General features: G+C 41.7%; 1 protein-coding gene across 2 annotated transcripts in view; it reads right to left on the bottom strand.

The window, feature by feature from the left end:
• Positions 1 to 20912, bottom strand: part of ddah1 (dimethylarginine dimethylaminohydrolase 1) — an 89713-nt gene that overhangs the window by 30490 nt on the left and 38311 nt on the right. The window contains exons 1-2 of one of the 2 annotated variants that reach the window (XM_036592400.1): positions 4322 to 4387; positions 3230 to 3329 (exon numbers count right to left, since the gene is read on the bottom strand). In XM_036592400.1, the coding sequence (XP_036448293.1) occupies positions 3230 to 3329; positions 4322 to 4381 (160 nt within the window). In that variant the 5' untranslated portion in view covers positions 4382 to 4387. Of the gene's footprint in view, positions 1 to 3229; positions 3330 to 4321; positions 4388 to 20912 lie in introns of those variants that run through there. The other variant, XM_036592399.1, reaches the window with a different exon arrangement.

Raw genomic sequence — 20912 nt, 5'->3', positions numbered from 1 at the left:
TTTACTATTTCTGCCTAATATATGTAAGTTTATGTGCATTTATATGTCTTGCTACTGTAACAATGCAATTTTCCTCCAGGATCAGTAAAGTTCTATCTATCTATTTATCTCTCCTTCTCTCTCTCTCTCTGTCTCTCTCTCTCAATGTGTATATATATATATACTATATCATATATATATATATATATATATATATATACACACACACATATATCCCTCTATCTGTGCAGTTTATACAGTGCCAATCGGGTGGGGTATAAGCTTCCATTGCTGATTAGCTACTTTAGCTTCATAGCTCCAGCGAAAAACTGAAAAAAGCACACATTGGACAACATTCGACTTCATTTGAGGTAAGAGGAAAAATGCATACATTTGATTTTTCACTGAATTATTATTTAGAAATTATCCTAAATAAGATGACTTGAAGTCCAAAACCCTTGGACATCATTCTATATGTTAACCTCATGTTTTGATTTCACAAAATAGTAACATTCAGGAGCTGCAATGAACATATAGGACCGATTTAGTGAATAAGCTCTCAAAAATAAATGTGCCATAAAAGAACCGCACTTGGTACCTTCCATTGTTTCTTTAAAGAATCAATTCTACAAATGGTTTGTGAGCATGAAGAACCTTTTTTAAAGTTTCGAGAACACCTATGTAATGTACATTCATGCCAAGAACCACTTAAGAACCTTTATTTGTAAGAGTGCAGGACACTTTTAAAGTCTAGTGCTGGACTAAATTAGTCAGTAGAGCTTCCTGATAGGTGTAGAACTAGGCCTATATCCCATAATACACCAGACAGGAGGCTGTAGTTTATAGTTTAAAGCCATCAATGAAAGTAAACGACTCACACTGAAAATGCTGCAGGATAAAACTCTGTCCAAAAGCAGACGTATCACTGCTGTAGAGCCACTCTAGTGTTCTCACGAGTCTCTCTGCTATTACACAGAGTACAAGCTGAACGTCTACAACACTGCAGAGCGGTATTTGCTGATCCAGCAAATTACATGCCAGAAGGCTTTAAACTATAAACCAGCATTAAGGTTTAGGACACCAGGTCCTTAGACTATTCAGACAGTGTTTCGTAAGTAAGCATTCAAGAGCAGTTATGCTGATTCACTGAACAGGCCTATTTTACTGACACAATAGGCCTGGGTCATAACCTGGGGAGAGTTTTCAAAGGAAAGTCCTCAATGACGCTGTAATTCAATATAAAAAGAAGCTTACTGTGTCTCAGCGGTGGCGCCACACCTAGAAAAGTCATCTCTGAGGAACATCCGGCTGTTTTCATATGCAGTTCAAACACAATGTCCGAAGCAGACTTTGGGTTTTTGTGATATTGCTTGCTTTTACACTGCGAGGCTGAAGTGCATCACATTATACACGAGTGTGTTCGTTTATTGGTCATCAGACGATTCCCAGAGATGCGAGCACTCTGTTCCTCTCACATTCACCACCATGAAAACAGAAAACAGAGATGTTTAACATCCACGTTTATCACAATCAGAGCAGCTGATGCTTGGCCAAAAATCCACCCATTTGCAGTCCAAGAAATCAAAGGCATTTCTTCTGTATTTTTTATTGCTCTTTTGTTATTAACAGCAGCTCATGCTGCGGGAACGATACGAGCGTCAGTAAAAAGAAATATGTTAAACAGGCAGATTACGCAAACAGTACAGGGCTGATGTGCACTGAGAAAAGCATGTACTGGGGTTGAACTCTCTCATTTGACTCGGACCACTGTGAAAAACGCGTCCCCACCAGCAGCGAACTGGAGCAGCGTTCACCAGAAGCGAGAGTCACGCACAGTTGTTTTGTGCGGACCTGATTACAGGTGGAGTGTTCGCACGTCACAACAGACCAAACTATGGAAAAAGTTTGATAGGCTACGTTCACATTACCAGGCTGAAGAGGCACAGATCTGATGTTTTGTCCTAATGTGACTCAGATCTGATGTTTTCAGAGCTGTGTGGACACAAATCTGATCTTTTCAAATCTGACCTGAGCCAGTTTCATATGTGGTCCTAGATCGGATATGTATCTGATTCGTGGCCATGCGACCTTAATGTGACGCTCAGATCGGAATTCATGTGCTTGTTTTCCACTGCGCGTGCGCCGTCGTTCAGCGTTACCATGGCAGCGGCGCCGAACAGAAGTTAAAGCCTGTAAACTGTGGAAAAGAAACACATCTCACCTTTTTCTCCTTCGTCTCGCTCTAATAATGAAGCTGAGAGCTGATCAGAGTTAATTATCTTCTCAGCGAAGCTCGTTCTGCTCGTTAGTTTGTGTTGATGATGAACGTGATTAGGATGTGCGCATGCGGGTCATTTCAGGACGCCGGTTCGTTCACATTAATGACAGATCTGAGTCACTTACCTAAACGAGTGTGAACCATCAGACAGACAGATCGGATTTGAGCAAAACATTGGATTTGAGCAATGAGGCTTGCACCAAACAAGGCAGATGTGAAAGCGGCCTCAGTTAAGAAATATGCAAAGTGACTTCACAGTAAGTTCACATAGTGCAGGAACATAAACCATGACTGAGTGAATCAGTTCATGGGTTAGTAAGGATTAGTGAGCTGCAGCTCCTCTTACTGAACACAAACTCACGATGGCTTCACTCCATTTTATCTCCAGCTGAAATGGAGATTTCAACTGGTTCTTGGCCCTTTTTTGTTAAGTGTCTAAAGGTCAGCACTAAGCATAAGCATCCTGAACTCAATAGAACAGTGGTGGGTCGTCGCCCCAGCACCGTGAAAAGTGGTGGGTCAATTGCCCGCTCACCCCCGTGGTTCCAGCAGCCCTGATGTGTCTATAAACATTCAATCAGTTTTGTTTTTATTGAATTTAAGCTTTTAAGTTGGTTAATTGTTATGCAGGCACATGTCAGTTTAATATCTGGCTGGGTAAAGGTGTCTACACAGTGGAGAGTATATTAGCTGACTAGCTTTTAGGCATAATGGTCCCTATGAAATAAATAGTTCATCAAATTCATGCAATTTTCCCCTCTGACCCAAAATGTAGTTGATCAGCCAAGTCATATTCTGTGTCTGAAGTTTGCTTCTTTAGTTTTGTGCTGGAGCAACAAGGCTACTGTAGCTAAAAGTAACAGAAATGTACAGCTCACTGATTGGCATTGTACAAACTGCTAGCCTTAATCACTGCACACCTGTATCAAACCATTTTCAGCTACTAAGAAACTTCTGATTGGCTGTCAGTACCTGTGAACAGGACGTCTCCTCCATCCAGCGTAGCCGATTCATCCGTCATCTCTACAATGTTCAGGTCCAGATCCGTCAAAGCTTTCTTCAGGGCTTCGGTCTGAAAAGACACAATAGACACATGTTGAGAATACTGTGTTATTTGCTTTAGTGGTAACACTTGACTGAAGGGTGGCATTGGTAAAGCTACTCTATATGGCCACAAGTATGTGGACACCTGATCATCACACCTATAAGAGCTCCCATTCTAAAACCGCAGGCTTAATATAGAGTTGACCCCCCCACTCCTCCTTCACTGGAACTAAGGAGCCGAGTCAATTCCCTGTAAAACAGACCCGGACCATTATCTCTCCCCCATCAAACTGCTGGCACTGTGCATTCTGGTAGTGTTCTTCAAATCCAGATTCGTCCATCAGACTTCCAGATAGGGAAGTGTGATTCATCATTCCAGAGAACACGCTTCCTCTGCTCTAGAGTCTAGTGGTAGTATGCTTTACACCCCTCCAGCCGACACTTGGCATTGCACATAGTGATCTTAGGCCATGAAAACCAATTTCATGAAGCTCCCGACACACAGTTTTTGTGCTGATGTTGCTTCTGGAGGCAATTTAGAACTCTGCAACTAAGGATGTGATTTTTATGTGCTACACTTGCCAAATTTGCGTGGTCTACTGTGTGGTCATGGCTGAGCTATTGTTTCTTATAGATTTCACAATAATAGCACTTACCAGGGCAGATCTAGCAGGGCAGAAATTCACGAACTGACGTTTGGCAGTGCCTCGTTTAAAGTCAATGAGCTCTCCAGTATGATCCTTTTCTACTACAACTGTTTGTCTATGGAGGTTGCATGGCAATGTGCTTAATTTTATCCACCTGTTAGCAATGTGTGTGACTGAAACACCGAAACTCAATAATTAAAAGGGGTGTCCACATACTTGTGTGCCAGGTGTATCTTTTTCTGACACTGGGTAATGTAATAAGTTAAAACAACTTTGTAGCTATAAACGCTAAAGTAGATGTCATAAAGTGAAGTGTTACTGACTGCTTAGTTGTATTATACATAACCCTGTGACATCATACGTGTCTGCTTACCATTACTAAGACGGGTCCAAGCTGTGATTTCACGCACTGACATAAACACATGTATATCATTTGTTTTTCCGTGTTAAAGTAGATGCAAGGGCTGCGTTTAAGTGGCTTTACCGAAAGACAGAGCAGACGTGTTGCGTACAGCCTTTCAGCCACTGGTTCAGAGTCAAAAAGATTACGTCTGTTTTTTTGGACAGCAGCGCGGCGCATGACAAAATGTTACCAGCCAGTCCAAGATAGCTGGATGACATCATCACTCGGGCCAGGGGGTGATGTCATCGCGAAAGGAAACATGTTAAAAGTTTTTACGAGGAAAACGGACCAAAAGGAAGTGACCTACGGAGAAAAAAAATGAGCAATTAAAAAAAAAGAACTTGGGCAGAAAAACGCGCTCTGATCGTCCAGGACGGAGGGACCGGTCAGCCGATCAGCTGATCCAGATGACAAGTAACACATCTGTCGGGTCGCGTGTGCGTGAGAGAGCCGGAGAAGCCAGGCTGTGGATGTGCGAATGTCTGACTGGCTGGTGGGCTCCGTGTGCGTTTATAGGCCTGTTTTTGGCCAGTCTCGGGGGCCCTGATTTTACAGGAGCAGATCAGTGTTTCCACGGCGATATCTGGCGGTGAGGTCAGCGTGCTGCTAATCGAATGCTTCTGCTTCTGCTCACAACAAGCCAAGCATGAGGTCACACAGGTACGCTGCCATGGCAACCACAAGCCCACCTCCTCCAACCCCCCGCTTCCTTCCTTAGATAATGCAAGACCACCCTGTCCGCCGGGCCAAACAAAACACAATCGTGTGTATAATGGTGATTGCGCCCACCACACAAACACATACAATAAAAACAGATACAGCTCCCAGTTTTATAGCACCACTGTCAATTTGGCTGAACTCACCACCATCAGAGTGGGACAGAGAGGAGACTCAGAGCCAGTAACACAACCACAGATCATGATATGTTCATATTTCAATAAATACAGCACTGTGCAGAAGTTAGAGACCCCTCAAAAAAAACAAAAACCATATTTAATAGAGAATTACCCACTCAGTCTTAAAGGCTGGCTGCATTTTCTATTTCTCAGAATCCAAATAACCCCATTTACAAAGACTCATCAGTCCATAAACCCTCACTCCACATCTCAGATGTCCAGTTCTGGTGTTGTAGTACAAATGTTCTTCTTTTGTGTCCGTCTCCTTTTCTCAGTGAGGTTCTTCTTGAACAGCTACACATCCTTTCAGACCCATAGCGCTGAGTCGTCTTCTCACAGTGGAAGGATGGACAGAAACACCTGTGGATGTTTTCAGATCTGAAGCAGCTTGATTTTCTCCTCTCTCTCAAAGATGAAAGCTTTAAGTGCTGTTTATCTGATGGGGGCAGTTTTGTTGTGTACCAGGTCATGGTTAGATTATCTGTTAGCATGGAGGTTATCGTTATCTGTTCTCTTCATTAGTTCACTGCAAAAAATAGTATCCTGTCAGGTAAAATGATCCCAATTCTAGTTGACATATCTAATATTTCTTATTTTGACACGGTTATGCACTTATTAGAAGATTATTTCTGGACATTTTTTACTTGTTTTGAGTAATTTTATTAAGTAAAATGAACTCACTTTACTGGCAGAATTCTCCTAAAACAAGCAAATTTATCTGCCAATATAGATAAATTTACTTAATAAAATTACTTAAAACTGTAAAAAAAAAAAAGTTTAAGTTAAATAATCTTAAAATAAGCTTACAACAATCTTAACAGGGGGGATATTGGATATATCAACTAGATTTAAGCTAATTTTACTTGACAAGATATATTTTTTGCCATGTATCTTCTAAAACACATAAAATTTATGGCCATTTTGACTGGAAATGACCTAAATGAAAGGAAGTCTCTGACATTTGCACAGTGATACCTTCATTCAGGTCCCAAACTAAAGGTTGGACAGGAAAATGTGAATTTTAAGTGGGAACAATGGTTATTTCCAACTTGTTGACTTCTGACTTACGTGGAGAAGGAGATGGTGGTTTCAGTGGTCAGTGGTAAATAATTCTCTACTGTTCTAAAAGCAACTTTTATGCTGTAACCAATGATTTATACACAGTTGTTCTTCTTGGTTTCCCACTTGGTAACTATCACATGATCATACCAAGCTGGGAGGGTAAAGACTAGTATGAACTTCCTCCGAGACACATGAAGCTCCACCACATCTTCAAATGGCTGTTAACACAATGCCACTGGAAAGCTCAACACGCTTGGAGGAGAACACTAACTGTTAATTCTGTTAGGTCAGCTAACAGATGCCTGAACTGGCCAGGAAAGAAGAAGCATGGGACCTCCATTATGTACATTTTTCAGTGAAGGAACAAGATCAAGATCTACCTAGATACCTAGATCAACTAACTAGCTAACTAACGAACCATGTTTACTTCCTTTTGCTTTGTTTTCTGTAAACCTTTAACGAGCGATGATGTCGTTAAGATATCTTGGATATCTTTTTATGCTGCAGCGCTGAAAGATCATAAGTCAAACATCTGCTCTGTTTCTTGGTACAGACTTCAACTCACTTAAATGCCAAAACCTTGCAATTATAACTGTGCATGGAGGATATAGAACCATTCACTGAGAATGTGGGGGCTGAATTATTCCAGAAGAATCAACCAACAGTGAAGATCAGTATCTCTGTGAGAACTGGACAGCTCAACGTCCAGACCAACTCCCTACTAAATCCTAACAAGGCTGCATTCTTCTTCAGTGACGCAGCAAAAGAAGCAGAAGCTAACAGATAAGCAGACGCTGCTGAAGAACTGTTTGGGGCCCCTTATAACATGAAGCGCTACAGCAAGATGTTAATTGCAGGGGCCCCTTATGAACAGAAACGCGAGGGGCAAAGCCAAAGCGCTTCACTGGGCTGTGCAGCGCTTGATTGACAGTGACCTCCCTCTCCGCCCGAGAGAGAAAAACAATTAGCGTAGCGACTGCTCTCCTCCGCAGGGCCTAGGAGAACACGACTCTAATTGGAACAAATGAAGCCTGCTGCGCCGCGCAGCAATATGCTGAGACACAAAAGCCTCTTTATCTGCTGCTCCCGTCCATTAGCAGCAGCCAGCGCTCGTCTGTGTGTGTGGAACAGCAGCTCTGCCGTCATTTGGAGCAAATGTACTTGATGCACATCGCTACTCAAAATATATGACTTTCAAAGTCTGCTTATTACTGGTTCCCACTACTTTTTATCAGAGGCATATTTCTTTTTGGTGGGGGGTGAGAGTGGGAGTTACTGGTTACAGGTTGGGGGGTCAACTAGCAAGCCTTGTGTCCCAGAGACACCACTAACTTGCCAACTTCACTGTAGCTAAGCCAACAGAAAATGACCCACCCATTACCATAAACAGAGATTGCTCGCCTCACATTACACTGCTTTGTCACTACAACAACTGACCGCATACCATAGCAGGGAAAAGCTGATTAACCAGAGGCCTACGGCTCACAGCACTAGGCGTAGAGGTCTAGGGTGAGTCGTTGAAGATTGGGATGTTCTCATCATCTTTTTTCCCGCAGTATTGAACTTTGCTAGGCCGAATGCTCTGTTTACAAGTTGACGTAGAAGAAAAAAAATCATGCAGCCGCATTAAAACTACCAAAAATTGGTATTAAAATTGGGGACAAACTGATGGGAGCACTGCCAGCATCTATTACAGTGGAGAAAAGTCACGTTTTCTGTTTTTTTTCTTGAAATACACGGGGGTCTTGGCTTTAAAGTGGGGGCCTAGGACTGCTACGGCCCATCCAGAGCTTTCATTTCAGGGAAACCTGTAATATTTCCTTGTTATTGTTACTTAGTTACCACATCTCTTTTGCCAGGATAAGGTGCACTACTGTTCAGAATTAACTGTCATTAATTATTTTGTTTAATTATTAAATACTGGACTGAAGTATGGATCTGTGAAGTTGTGCATCATTCTGTAGTCATCATCCCACCCGTATTAGGAAGTCCAGGTCTTAGCTGTTTTTCTCTATGAGAAAAAATAAATATATCATATTTGAAAATTGGCACTATCGCTCACTGTGGTGAGCAAAAATGGTCCAAACCCGGTGTGTTTTGTTTTGTGAACGTCCCCCCACTGGATCCTCTGAATTAAGGGGTCATTTAGCAGCGAAGTATGAATATTGCTAAATCCATTTTACTATTAAATGAAACTAAACCAGTTTACTACTGAATTTCAACACTTTTGTATATCATCAGCAGTTACTCACCCCACAACCAGAATAACCAAAGCGACTTAACTACCACACTAGAACTAGGAAACTGAAACAGATTGGATGCTCATGGATTAAAAAACAAGGTGGTAGTTTACTTAGAGGTTTGGGAGAATCACAAGGAGGGCAGTCTTAACAGTCCAAAGTCAAACCCAGAGAGCTTAATAACCGAAACCATAATAAGGGACATCAAGAGAACAAAACCAGTCCACATTCAAAAAACCAAGAGATCAGAATAATCACAGCGAACAAACAGATAAAGGCAAACACGACAAAATGTTGGTCAAAAAACACGAAAAAGGTTTAACAAAGACAACGCGCAGTGCGCAACAAGGAAGGTTAGGCAATACTTCACAATGTGCTCGTCTACAGCCTGGACTAAAATACTGACTAACTAATGACTACATGATAAACGGGTGTGAGAGTTCAGAATTTCGGAAAGGAGGATCGAAAGAATGAAAGTTCATTGGTGGATGGTGAAGTGAGGGGAGTCACATGACTTCCCTATGACTCATGGGAGTTGGAGTCCTCTACACAGCCCATGGACTCAACTGATCCCGCAGGAGAAAGAGAACAGGCAAAGGAGGCGTCCTCGACGGAAGGCGTGACATCCAGACAAATCTTGCTGGTTTGTTTGAGGATTTCAATGAGATTGTTCAGATTGTTGTAGATCAGTTTTATAACATTGTATCATTCATAATATCTGCCAAAAAATACCGTAAAAATCAGTCTGAGTTCACATGTAGCAGTATTTGTATTTCAGCTTCTTAATGACCTTGTAATTCCGAGGATTTGGCGACGTTCAGAGGTAAATGTCCGTACGGGAAAATATATCAGCTTTGGAACATGTTTGTTTATCACACGGGGCAACAGCAGCTATTTTCAGAAAACATTATTCATTTTTCCTTAGAGAAAAACTGCCCTAACATGGGCATGATGCCAACTACAGTCATACTGACGACAAGACTTCAGAGATCTATTATGAACTACACACTGAGCCATTTCTTTAACATTATAGTTAACCCTCTACTGCACGGTGTTGCCATATGGCAACAATTACTTTAACTTACTTTAACTAGAAAGCAGTAACATAAAATCTGTGTTTTCCTATTTAATTGTGGAAAAAGGGTCTTTTACTTTGAAAGGACAAATATTTCATGGCATCACATGACCAGGAATTCTTACTATGACTTTGTTATTACCATACATTCCAAATACCACTTGAAATTGTATTAATTTCCAATATTTGTAAATACTGGGTCGTACATTTCAAGTATAAGTTGGATTTGTTTGTTCTTGTTTTCAATAAAAGGATAAAAGGATGTTTTCAGAGTAAAATTCAATTTTATGGTGCTTTTTGTTTTAAGATTTTATGGTGCTATAGTACGATTGCGCATTGTTGCCAAATGGCAACAACTTACCAAGTAACCCACAAAATTTTTAGAATTTTTTTTTCCAAAATTTCCATTATTTAAGCAATTTCAGATAATAAAAACACATTAAACATTTGATCATGTTTAAGTTATAATTCATGCAGTAGAGGGTTCAGACGTTTCGGTTTTTGGAACGTTAATCAGTGATGAATAATACAGTGCAGTTATCTATTTGTATACATTCACTTTGAACGTCTGGCATGGAATCAGCATTTTTATAATATGTACTATCCTTAGTGTTAATTTCATTATAACATCATTCCTGATGTTATAAAGCTTTCTGGAATCATTCTGGACTCATTTACCTTTTCCTTATCTATTCAGTGACTAACGGTGATCCTTGGCTTGTGTACACAAACAGAGCTGTGCATATGAGTGCATGTGTGTGGCAGCCTGTTGATGACCAGATGACCTTTCCCTAAACTTAATCTTTGACCCTTGACACTCAAGTCCAGTTTATTCCGTCCTGACAAGGGTGATCTCTGAGTGTCCTGAAGGCTCAGGATGGCTTAGCTCCTGCTAAAGGTCAAAGGTCAGGGGTCAGGCATACCCCCAGGGTAAACTGAGGTCACTGCTAACAGGCTGGAAGGAGTGAAGAAGTATTACGTTTCTCACTTCAGAGGGACGCGCCGTCTCCGTCAGGGTCTGTCTCTGTGATTTAGGAACAGGCGAAGTTACATAACTGATTAACCTCTCAACTATTATTCAACTAATCGACGAACACCAGAATCATCATTTCTTCTTTGTTTCATTTTCTATTAACAACTCAACCTTCTGCAGTTTCTTCTTCTATGATACAACAAGAGACCCCCTACATTACCTGCAGAGTACTACAATCTGTCGGTATGACATTAAAGAGCGTAATACAGTTATACACTATAATACATTACGCATTACACACCGATCAGGCATAACATTATGACCTCCTCATTGTCCATTTTATCAGCTCCACTTACTACATAGGTGCACTTTGTAGTTCTACAATTACAGACTGTAGTCCATCTTTTACCCTGTTCTTCAGTGGTCAGGACCCCCATGGACCCTCACAGAGCAGGTACTATTTGTGTGGTGGATCATTCTCAGCACTGCAGTAACACTGACGTGGTGGTGGTGTGTTAGTGTGTGTTGCGCTGGTCTGAGTGGATCAGACACAGCAGTGCTGCTGGAGTTTTTAAACACTGTGTCCACTCACTGTCCACTCTATTAGACACTCCTACCTTGTCGGTCCACCTTGTGGATGTAAAGTCAGAGACGATAGCTCATCTGCTGCTGCACAGTTTGTGTTGGTCATCCTCTAGTCCTTCATCAGTGGTCACAGGACGCTGCCCACAGGACGCATGTTTTTGGTTGGTGGACTATTCTCAGTCCAGCAGTGACACTGAGGTGTTTAAAAACTCCAGCAGCACTGCTGTGTCTGATCCACTCAGACCAGCACAACACACACTAACACACCACCACCACATCAGTGTCACTGCAGTGCTGAGAATGACCCACCACCCAAATAGTACCTGCTCTGTGAGGGTCCATGGGCGAGAAACTGAGGCTGCCTCTTCAGATGAGCTAATGAGCTAAAACTGCCTATCAGATACAACGCTGGACGCTCGTGAGGACTCTTCGTCTTCTTCTGCGTGAACATGATTAGTTTGTCAAAGAAATATATTGTCACTGTTTCTGGACCCAGCTAACATCAGCTAGCACAGTTAGCAAAAAAAGCTGTGCCAGAAACGGTGTGTTGGTCCCTGTTGCGGAGCTGGTCTGACATCATTTGATCTAGGTTGGGTTATTACCACGTTTAGCTACCGCATTGACAACCTCTCAGTGTAAATCAGCTAATTTAACACCTTATTTTATTTGAGACCTCATTTCGCTCTTCAGCATTCTGTCCTTAGCCAAGGTCCTGGGTATACTACTTTATGGCTGCAGTGTTATGCAGCATCACTCCATATAATCATCGCAACTTTTACTTTAACTACATCTTTAACTATATCTTGCTGAAAGGTCACCATTAAGCTGACCGATTTCTTGTAATACCACAGCACGTCCATGATTACTTTACGGAAGTGCTTTGCTCACAAGTTATCTGCGGTTAACTTTTACCCAGTTGTGCTTTATCCCATGTAGCAAAGGAGTCTGGTAGCATCCAACTTCATTTTACAAAAAGCAGCACCTTGGTGAGCAAAAACAGCTACTTAGTAGAGATTAAATTACATTATAACATTATTCAATCTGTTGCATACGGGACATTCGTGGAAGCAATAGATGTGATAAACAGCATCTACGATGGTGGTGGACCTATAGCTGGACTCACAATAGCTTTTCTAAAAAAACCTCGAACACTCAGCCCATAATAAATTTAATTTTGGAATGCAATTCTATTAGTCTCAGTTTCACTATTTTCGTATGTAGGTTGTAGGTTATGTTTGGCTTGTAGTCTATCAATATCACATTACATTTCACACAGATTACCAAAAATTGTATTATATTTCTGTTAACTGGTTATCAGCATCCAAGGACAGCCAAATGAAGGTAATACAAAATTGTGCTAGCTTTCACCCTCCTAGCGCTGGTGGTATTGTGTGACTGGGGGAGTCCTAACTAGTGGGTGTAACTGGATATTGGTATATCTAAATTTGGGGAGAAAATTGGGAAAAATCAGCAAACAACAATTAACAGGTAACAACCAATAGGAAAAAATCTACTTGGTAACAATTATGTAGCGTGAAAGTTACCGTTTAAGAGGTTTACTCTGTCTGTTCTTACATGTTTCACGTTCTCACATTTATTCTTAAAAGTTAAGAAAGATTTTTTTAATTCCTGGACCACCGTGGTCATCTCTGCCTTCTCAGTCACGTCCTTAGCAACTTGCTTTTGGTAATGCAATTTATAGTAGCAAATACACCTACTCATACCTGGTTGCACATAAAACAAATACTTGAAGAGTGATCTCAACTTAGTATTTTTTTCCTAGTTAACCACACACCCCTGTTATCTGTGAGCTTCTGCTGTCTCTCTACCTAGGCAGTGCCACTGCTGCTTCCTCCATGCGAATACAAATGTTATTAGTCATATCCGGACACTGACTGGGCTGGCGTTTCAGTGAAATCCAATTTACGTATCAGACATCAACAGTAAATGACTCTTAAAGGCTGACAGTTATAGCACAGCACACAGCTGAGTGATGCCACAAGATGCTTTTGACAGAAAAACCTCTCTAGTATTGAGCTGCTTTGCACCAGACATGACCTTCTACCAAGCCCACTTCTTCAAACAGTCCAAGGAAGAGGAGCATTTGCATCTCCCACTATCAATAAGACAATGGAATAACGAGTCAAGACCAAAACCATGAGAAAATATTTTTACACCAAGACTCTTAAAACCTGATTTGAAATATTGACATTCTCAGAAAATAGAAAAAAAATACTCTTAAGTGGAACAGAGATGCAGAGACAGGTCATACTGGTCAGAGAAAGCTGGCCCTGGAGCAACAGCCTCTGGGGAGTTGAGCTGAGTCAGCCGTAGGGTGCCCTGGACTGTTACAAAAAAGCCATTAGACCTCTTACAAAACCGTGACACCTCCAGAAGACCCCCTCTACTATGCTCATCCACCCATTAGAACTGCTACTGCCATTCTATTCAACTGCCCACGACTCCATTCCATTCTGTTCTATTGTTTGAAATGTTTCCTTCTCTTACCAAGAAGTGCCATTTCATTCTACACTATAGATTAAAACTCATTTTATTCCCTACCTTATGTTGCACCTTATATTTAATTTTATTTACATTTAATTGTAATTCCATTCAATTATTCAATTCCACACTGTTTAAAGCCGATTCCAGTTTCTAACCAAGGTTCAGCTCCATTCCATTCTATTGCTTAAAATTCATGCCACTCGGTAATCAAAATGAAAATTGTTTAATTGTTTAAGACCCTTTCCAACTTTTAACTTATTTTACTGTTTAAAGCTCATATCACTAACAAAGATTCAATTCCATTACATTATATCGTACTGCTTGAACCCCATTCCATTCTCTAATCAATCTACTCTATTGTTTAAATTCATTCCAACCTCCAACAAAGAATCAGGGCCACTCTGTTCTATTTAACCTTTTAATCTAGCATCTAGCTCAGAATTCAACTGTTTAAAACTATAGTAAACATCAACCCCTTTCTATTATTAAATTTATTATCAATAACATTCAATTCTAATGTTTAAAACTCATTCCAGCCTCTAACTAAGAAAAATGCCATTTCATTCTATGGATCCATTCTATCATTTCACTGTATTTTTAAAACATCTTTCAACTTCTAAGGAAAAAATCAATTTAATTATAATTAAATTATATCATTTAAAACTCCATTTGAGTTCTAAACAAGAATCAATTCCATATCATTTGTATTGTTTAAGAGACATTTCAAACTAAATAATCGAGACCATTCCATCCTACTGTTTAAAACCCCTTCCAACCTCTAACCAAGAATAAAGACCATTCCATTCTACTGTTTAAAACCCCTTCCAACCTCTAACCAAGAATAAAGACCATTCCATCCTACTGTTTAAAACCCCTTCCAACCTCTAACCAAGAATAAAGACCATTCCATCCTACTGTTTAAAACCCACTCCAACCTCTAACCAAGAATAAAGACCATTCCATCCAACTGCTTAAAACCCCTTCCAACCTCTAACCAAGAATAAAGACCATTCCATCCTACTGTTTAAAACCCACTCCAACCTTGAACCAAGAATCAAGACCATTCCTTCCTACTGTTTAAAACCCACTCCAACCTCTAACCAAGAATCGAGACCATTCCATTCTACTGTTTAAAACCCCTTCCAACCTCTAACCAAGAATCAAGACCATTCCATCCTACTGTTTAAAACCCACTCCAACCTCTAACCAAGAATCGAGACCATTCCATTCTACTGTTTAAAACCCACTCCAACCTCTAACCAAGAATCGAGACCATTCCATCCAACTGTTTAAAACCCACTCCAACCTTGAACCAGGAATTAATATCAATCCATTCTGTTGTTTAAAACTCAATCCAGCGCCTAAACAATTTTCATTCCCATTTCACAACAGGAAAAAAAGCAAAATGGGTTTTGTTTAAAACCCATTCCGCTCTCTTACCAGGATTACATTCCATTCTATGTTTTAAGACTCATTTGAGTGTGCAACCCAGTTTCAGTTCCATTCCACGGCATCCTAGTACGCAGCTGTATTTCAGTTTCATTTTATTATATCTCCACTCCATTGTTCCGCAGGACATTCATTACACCTCAACACATTTCTTTCAGAATGCATTTCATACTGCGAGACCTAATCACTTAATCTCTGGCAAAGCCCCCTTCTCCATAGATATCACACTACTCCTGGCCCATCTTACTGTCTTTCCTTCTCTGGACACGCTCCACCAGGCTAAGAAATGCACCTGGCAATGTGTGTACAGCCATTATCCTTCTAAGCAACCCGATCATGGCGAGGCCCCCCCACCGCCTCCCACCCAATCAGAGATTCCACTCTAGCCAGTGTCCCCAGGGAAGGCCACTGCTGTTGGTGCCAGAGCTGGACAGGCCTCCCTGCTGAGCTGTGCCCTGCTTTACAGCCTTCAACAATTGCCAGGAACCCCCCCCTCTCTTCACCCTCTCTCTCTCGGGTACATTCCTGCCATTCCACTTTGCAAGGGATTGCTGGGGCACAGAGAATAGATTTCACCCTCCTGCCAGACAGACAGAAAGAAAGAGGCAGGTTACGATAAACTATCTTGTGTAACTGTGTACGCTCCTGATGAAGTGTATCTGAAGCTCGCTCTAAAAGGGCTCCAGGGGAGGGAGATGAGGTGAGATGGAGAGAAAGGACAGACAGACGAGTGAGGGATACAGAGAGCAAACCCACTGGGCCCTCTGGCATTTCTGGCCATGGCTAAAGCTGTAATTCAGCGCTCTTTCGAGGCGACCACAAGGTTCAGTTTAGTGATTTTCAAGATGATTCTTGTCCTTCTGTATTGTTTGACAGTAACATACACCTTTAGCATTAGAACCGCATACCTGGAGGGTCAAGCACATCATCCTTTGGTTTGCCCTGCTTAAGCCTAACATGATTCAACTTCAGGAATACTTGGCCAATGTACTGAATTCAAAACATACTGACAGTGTTAGTATATTAATAATGTTTTTGATATTCACAGCGCACATTGTGCTCCTCGATACAATATCAGCAGCAAACGTTTGAACTTTGAACGATTACTACTTTGGTACAAGGTGTTTCTAATAAATAGGCCAGTGAGAGGAAGTGCAGGGTAGGTGTTTCTAATAATGTAGCCAGGGAGTCCAAGCACAAGGCAGGTGTTTCTAATAAAGTGGCCAGTGAGTGGAAGTACAAGGTATTTCTAATAAAGTGGCCAGGGAGTCGAAGCACAAGGTAGGTGTTCCTCATAAGGGGCCAGTGAGTGGAAGTTCAAGGTAAGTGTTTCTAATAAAGTGGCCAGTAAGTCAAAGCACACGGTATGTGTTTCTGATAGTGGCCAGTGAGTGGAAGTGCAGGGTAGGTGTTTCTAATAAAGTGGCGAGTGGAAGTGCAGGGTGGGTGTTTCTGATAAAGTGCCCAGGGAGTCGAAGCACAAGGCAGGTGTTTCTAATAAAAGTGGCCAGTGAGTCGAAGCACAAGGTAGGTGTTTCTAATAAAGTGGCCAGTGAGTCAAAGCACAAGGTAGGTGTTTCTAATAAAGTGGCCAGTGAGTGGAAGTACAAGGAGGGTGTTTTCTCGCGTTGCTGCAGTGGACCTTTGTAAATACAGCAAACGCACTGTATTCAGCCCTAAAACAGAAGTGAGAATTTGGGAAATACATATGTGGAGTCACATGCAAAAGTCAAATTACATGTTTTGTTGATTTTCTATGTGAAAAGTTAACACATCTACAGACTGTATAATAACTGGTTGTCATCTCTGACAGTGAGGTCTAAGTCTCTGGTGAGCCTTTAAATGTGTGTTTAGGATTTCTACACAATGCACTGCACCACTGCCACAGCCCAGAGCTCCTTCACTTATACCGCGCCTGTTCCTTCATAATCCACAGCTCTCAACATCCACCCACTTCTATCATTTTCTCCACTGCAAGTAATACCGAGCCATATTTTTCAGACAGATAACCAGCATAATCCATCACAGCTAAGCCAATTTAAAGACACAATGGAAACAGACTTGAGGCTGAGCATCGCAGACGCAGAAACAAGCCTGCTCGGACATCAGCAAAGCACCTTTTTGGCAGTGCTGCGGCAAAAATCACAAAGATAAAGCACCGCACCGTGCCTGGTATGGGGTTCAAAGCCAGAGCGGACAGAAGAAAAGTCCGTAAGGATGGAAAAAGACTGAAGTTATCTGTCCAGAGGAATTTAAATTTCATTGGAGAGAGGAGGAACGCGCTAGATAAGCGCTATCAGATCAGCGGAGGAATTCGATATTAAGCGTTTGACGTCACGGTGATTTGGCTCGGTCGGCTCACGCACACACAAGGTCGCGCACTGGCTTACGCACACACGCTAACGCGAACTTACGAACTGCGAACTACGGCTTTTGCTGAGGTTCGTGATGTTATTTCAACCTGCACTGCCACAAGCTATTCATTCTCAGTGATGCTAAACTTAAGGCAACAGCTTACTTTCAACAGCATCTTTCCTTTACCCTGAATGTAGTCAGTCAGCCGGGACATGCTTGGTGTCTAAAGTTTGCTTCTTTAGTTTTGCACTGGGGGTCTGAGGTGTACACCAATTATCATTACACCAACTGTCAAGACTCACAACACTTTGCACATTATAACAACTGATTTTGTAGCTTAATGTACATCACAGTGACATAACACTGATGATGTGACAGCAGAATAAAATGGAACTCACTTCATCTAAGGGCCACAAAAATGCAAGGTGGAAAGTGAGTGGAAATATAAGTTAGTTGTTTCTAATAAAGTGGCCAGAGATTGGAGAAACAAGGTAGGTGTTTCTAATAAAGTGGCCAGTGAGTAGAAGCACAAGGTAGGTATTACTAATAAAATGGCCAGTCAGTGGAAGCGCAAGGTAGGTGTTTCCAATAAAATGGCCAGTCAGTGGAAGTGCAAGGTAGGTGTTTCTAATAAAGTGGCCAATGTTCATAATTGTTTAGTTGTCATGAAGGGCTTATGTAGGTATCACGTCACCTTATGACCATGTAGCCTTACCTACCACTTGCTAATGTGCTTTGTAACACTGTATGACACACTGTTCATAGCATCCCAAAAACACTAACAAACATCAACACAAGGTACAATGAACATGGCTTTATAACCTCTCTCTAAAAAATAAGATCACTGTGAAGCTCAAGAGCTTTAAAGGGCAACCTGATCCACCATTATTTGGCGACCCTTCAGATGCAGCACTTTTCTTCAGGCTATGCCAAGAGCTTCTCCAAACAAACACACCTGCCATCAAGTGCTCTGCAGCCCTTTAAAGTCAAGCACTTTAAACTTGGTTAAGCTCCCAAAAGTAGGCCATGGGTAGGAAGACAACAGCACTCCTATTCAAAGCCCTATCTGAGAGTCATTTCCCAACACTAATACCTACCCCTACCCAAGAGGGATCTTACCTCTTTCTCTTCAGATCCTAGTTCTGAACATTATTGGTGGTGTGGTAAAAGACCTCCACCATGACATACATTGGCTATACTCCATACAGAATTATTGTAAATAGGAGTTCCTGACTTAATAACTGCACATGAACATCCCTTCAAGTTGAAATTACTTGTGGAAACTTCAGAAACAGTTCATGATTGTTGAAAATTACCTTTTTATGGTTGGTAATACTTTTATTTTTGTAAATGTGTTTACTTTTAGTAGCCACCAATAGACTATAAATGTTTGCATACATCTGTAATGACTGGTTGCAAGAAAGTGTTAGGATACCAAAATAGACCAGGCTACACCATTAACAAATGGTTCTTTATTACAGGCAATGGATACAAACAGAACCATGAAACTCAAAGAACTGTTGGAATGCTTATATGGTTCTCTGCCAGGTTAAAGGGTTGTTCTCTATGATTGATAACCTCTTGTATATGGTTCTTTAAAGAACCTTTAAAAATGGTCCCACTGCTGTTACAAGTCAAGGTCCCTTTACAGTACCATATAGAACCCTATTGCTAAAAGTGTAGTTAACATGCTAACATTAGCAATGAAAGATACTACCTGATATCAACCTGATATCTTTGCAAGCAGGAAATTTTCATATCAAGGAAATACATTAAGAGAACACCACAAGTTAATCAAGCTAACATGAAAATGTTAGTGGTTCTGTTTTTGTTGTCATGCCCAACAACTACCAGACATCCTCCGTGCTTCAGGCTACAAAGGACTTCAGTGTAAAGACATCATAATTACAACTTTGCAAGTGAGAAAATGGGATCATCCCTCGCGCAGCTGAAGGTCCCACTCTCTCCCGCACTCTATTATTATGATAGTAATGTTTAAACTCAGCAGTTGTTTCTGTTCTGTCTTTTGGACCCAGCAAAGGCCTTCAAACACCAAATACCACACCAGAAAGGAGAGGCTGGCGAGAGGCTCTCTGTTTTTCTTTGCCTCCAGGGTACAGAGACCCCCCATGAAGGTGTCCTCTAACCCCACCAAGTCTCACTTTCATTGAGTCGCTCTCCAGGGTGCTGGGGCCTGAGGCGCCCCTGGACCTCCAGCTCTGGGGAGCCATTAGGGGATTTTGTGAGAGTCCGCTCCGGTGCCGAGGGTTGAGCCACTGCACCCCAAGGTCAGTCCTGGGACAAGAGCTTTGTTAAGCTTCAGCAATTAGGAGGAATGGGGCTACACTTAATACTGTCAGATGCTTGGACCCACTCTCAGCCCAGATCAGATTAAGCCTCGGGTAAGAATTTACAGTTCTCTATTCTCTTTTGTCCCTCACCTCTCTTTTCCCTCTCTCCCTCGCTCCTTCCCGGAGGCTTGTATAACCAGTGCTGTTTGGGGTCGAGCACAGAAGAGTGAAAGGTTGGACAAACACTCGGGCTGCAAGACCAAAGAGGGGGCGTTTTGTTCCCTTATCGGAGTGATCAGAGAATGTGCCCTCTCCAGGGAGAGGAAGAATGTGTGTCTAACAGGCTCTGGCCTCAATAGCCACAGCTATTTCAGCCCCGGCGCAGGGAGAGGCCTGAAATTGGCACCCATTGTCTTTCAATGACACACACATAAAAAGCCAAAGAAAGACCACTCTATCTCCGCGTTAGTGCCTCAGTTTCCAGGCGATAGCGTGGCTCGGACCCAGTGTGCCTCTTAAACTGGTATTAGCTGGGATTCAACTGAGCTTCAGACAAAAGTCTGTTAGTTCCTTCCAACAAAAGACATGAGAAGCCAGGCGTGACTCAGCATTCAGGTGGACAGACATTCGAGCAGTGTCTGTGCTTTAGTTGGGACAGAAATTGGAGCAATGAGTCCTCATCTCACTGCACTTGACTGCAAGGTAATGATGCTCTGTTACCACACTGTACAACCTGACACATCTCAAAATGTTAAGATGAATCGAACACTCTTTGCATGGATGCGTCATGGATGTCAATGTCACAGTGTTCAAGTAAAGCGTTACCTAAAAGCTTAAGTAAGTTTATGTCTGTTCTTATGAAAGGTGTCATGTAACCTTACAAATGCTGCCCTTCAGTAAAGTGTTACAGATAAAACTAGGTCCTCATACAAATATATTCTTCCCTCCTATATTCTCTATATTTTTATTTACTTACTTACTTACAAGACAAATTCCTTAAGTGATGTATTACTTGACCTATAAGTCCAGCTCTGATTCTGAATGAGGTCGCTGTACATGCAGAAACACCATGTTTGGCTAAAACATCGAAGACCAGCTTCAATCACCCATGAGCCCCTGAGTCAGAGTTC

Source organism: Colossoma macropomum, unplaced genomic scaffold (genome assembly GCF_904425465.1).
Source record: "Colossoma macropomum unplaced genomic scaffold, Colossoma_macropomum, whole genome shotgun sequence".
NCBI lineage: Eukaryota > Metazoa > Chordata > Actinopteri > Characiformes > Serrasalmidae > Colossoma > Colossoma macropomum.
The sequence above is the reverse complement of the archived record's forward strand: the minus strand, read 5'-3'. Positions and strand labels throughout refer to the sequence as shown.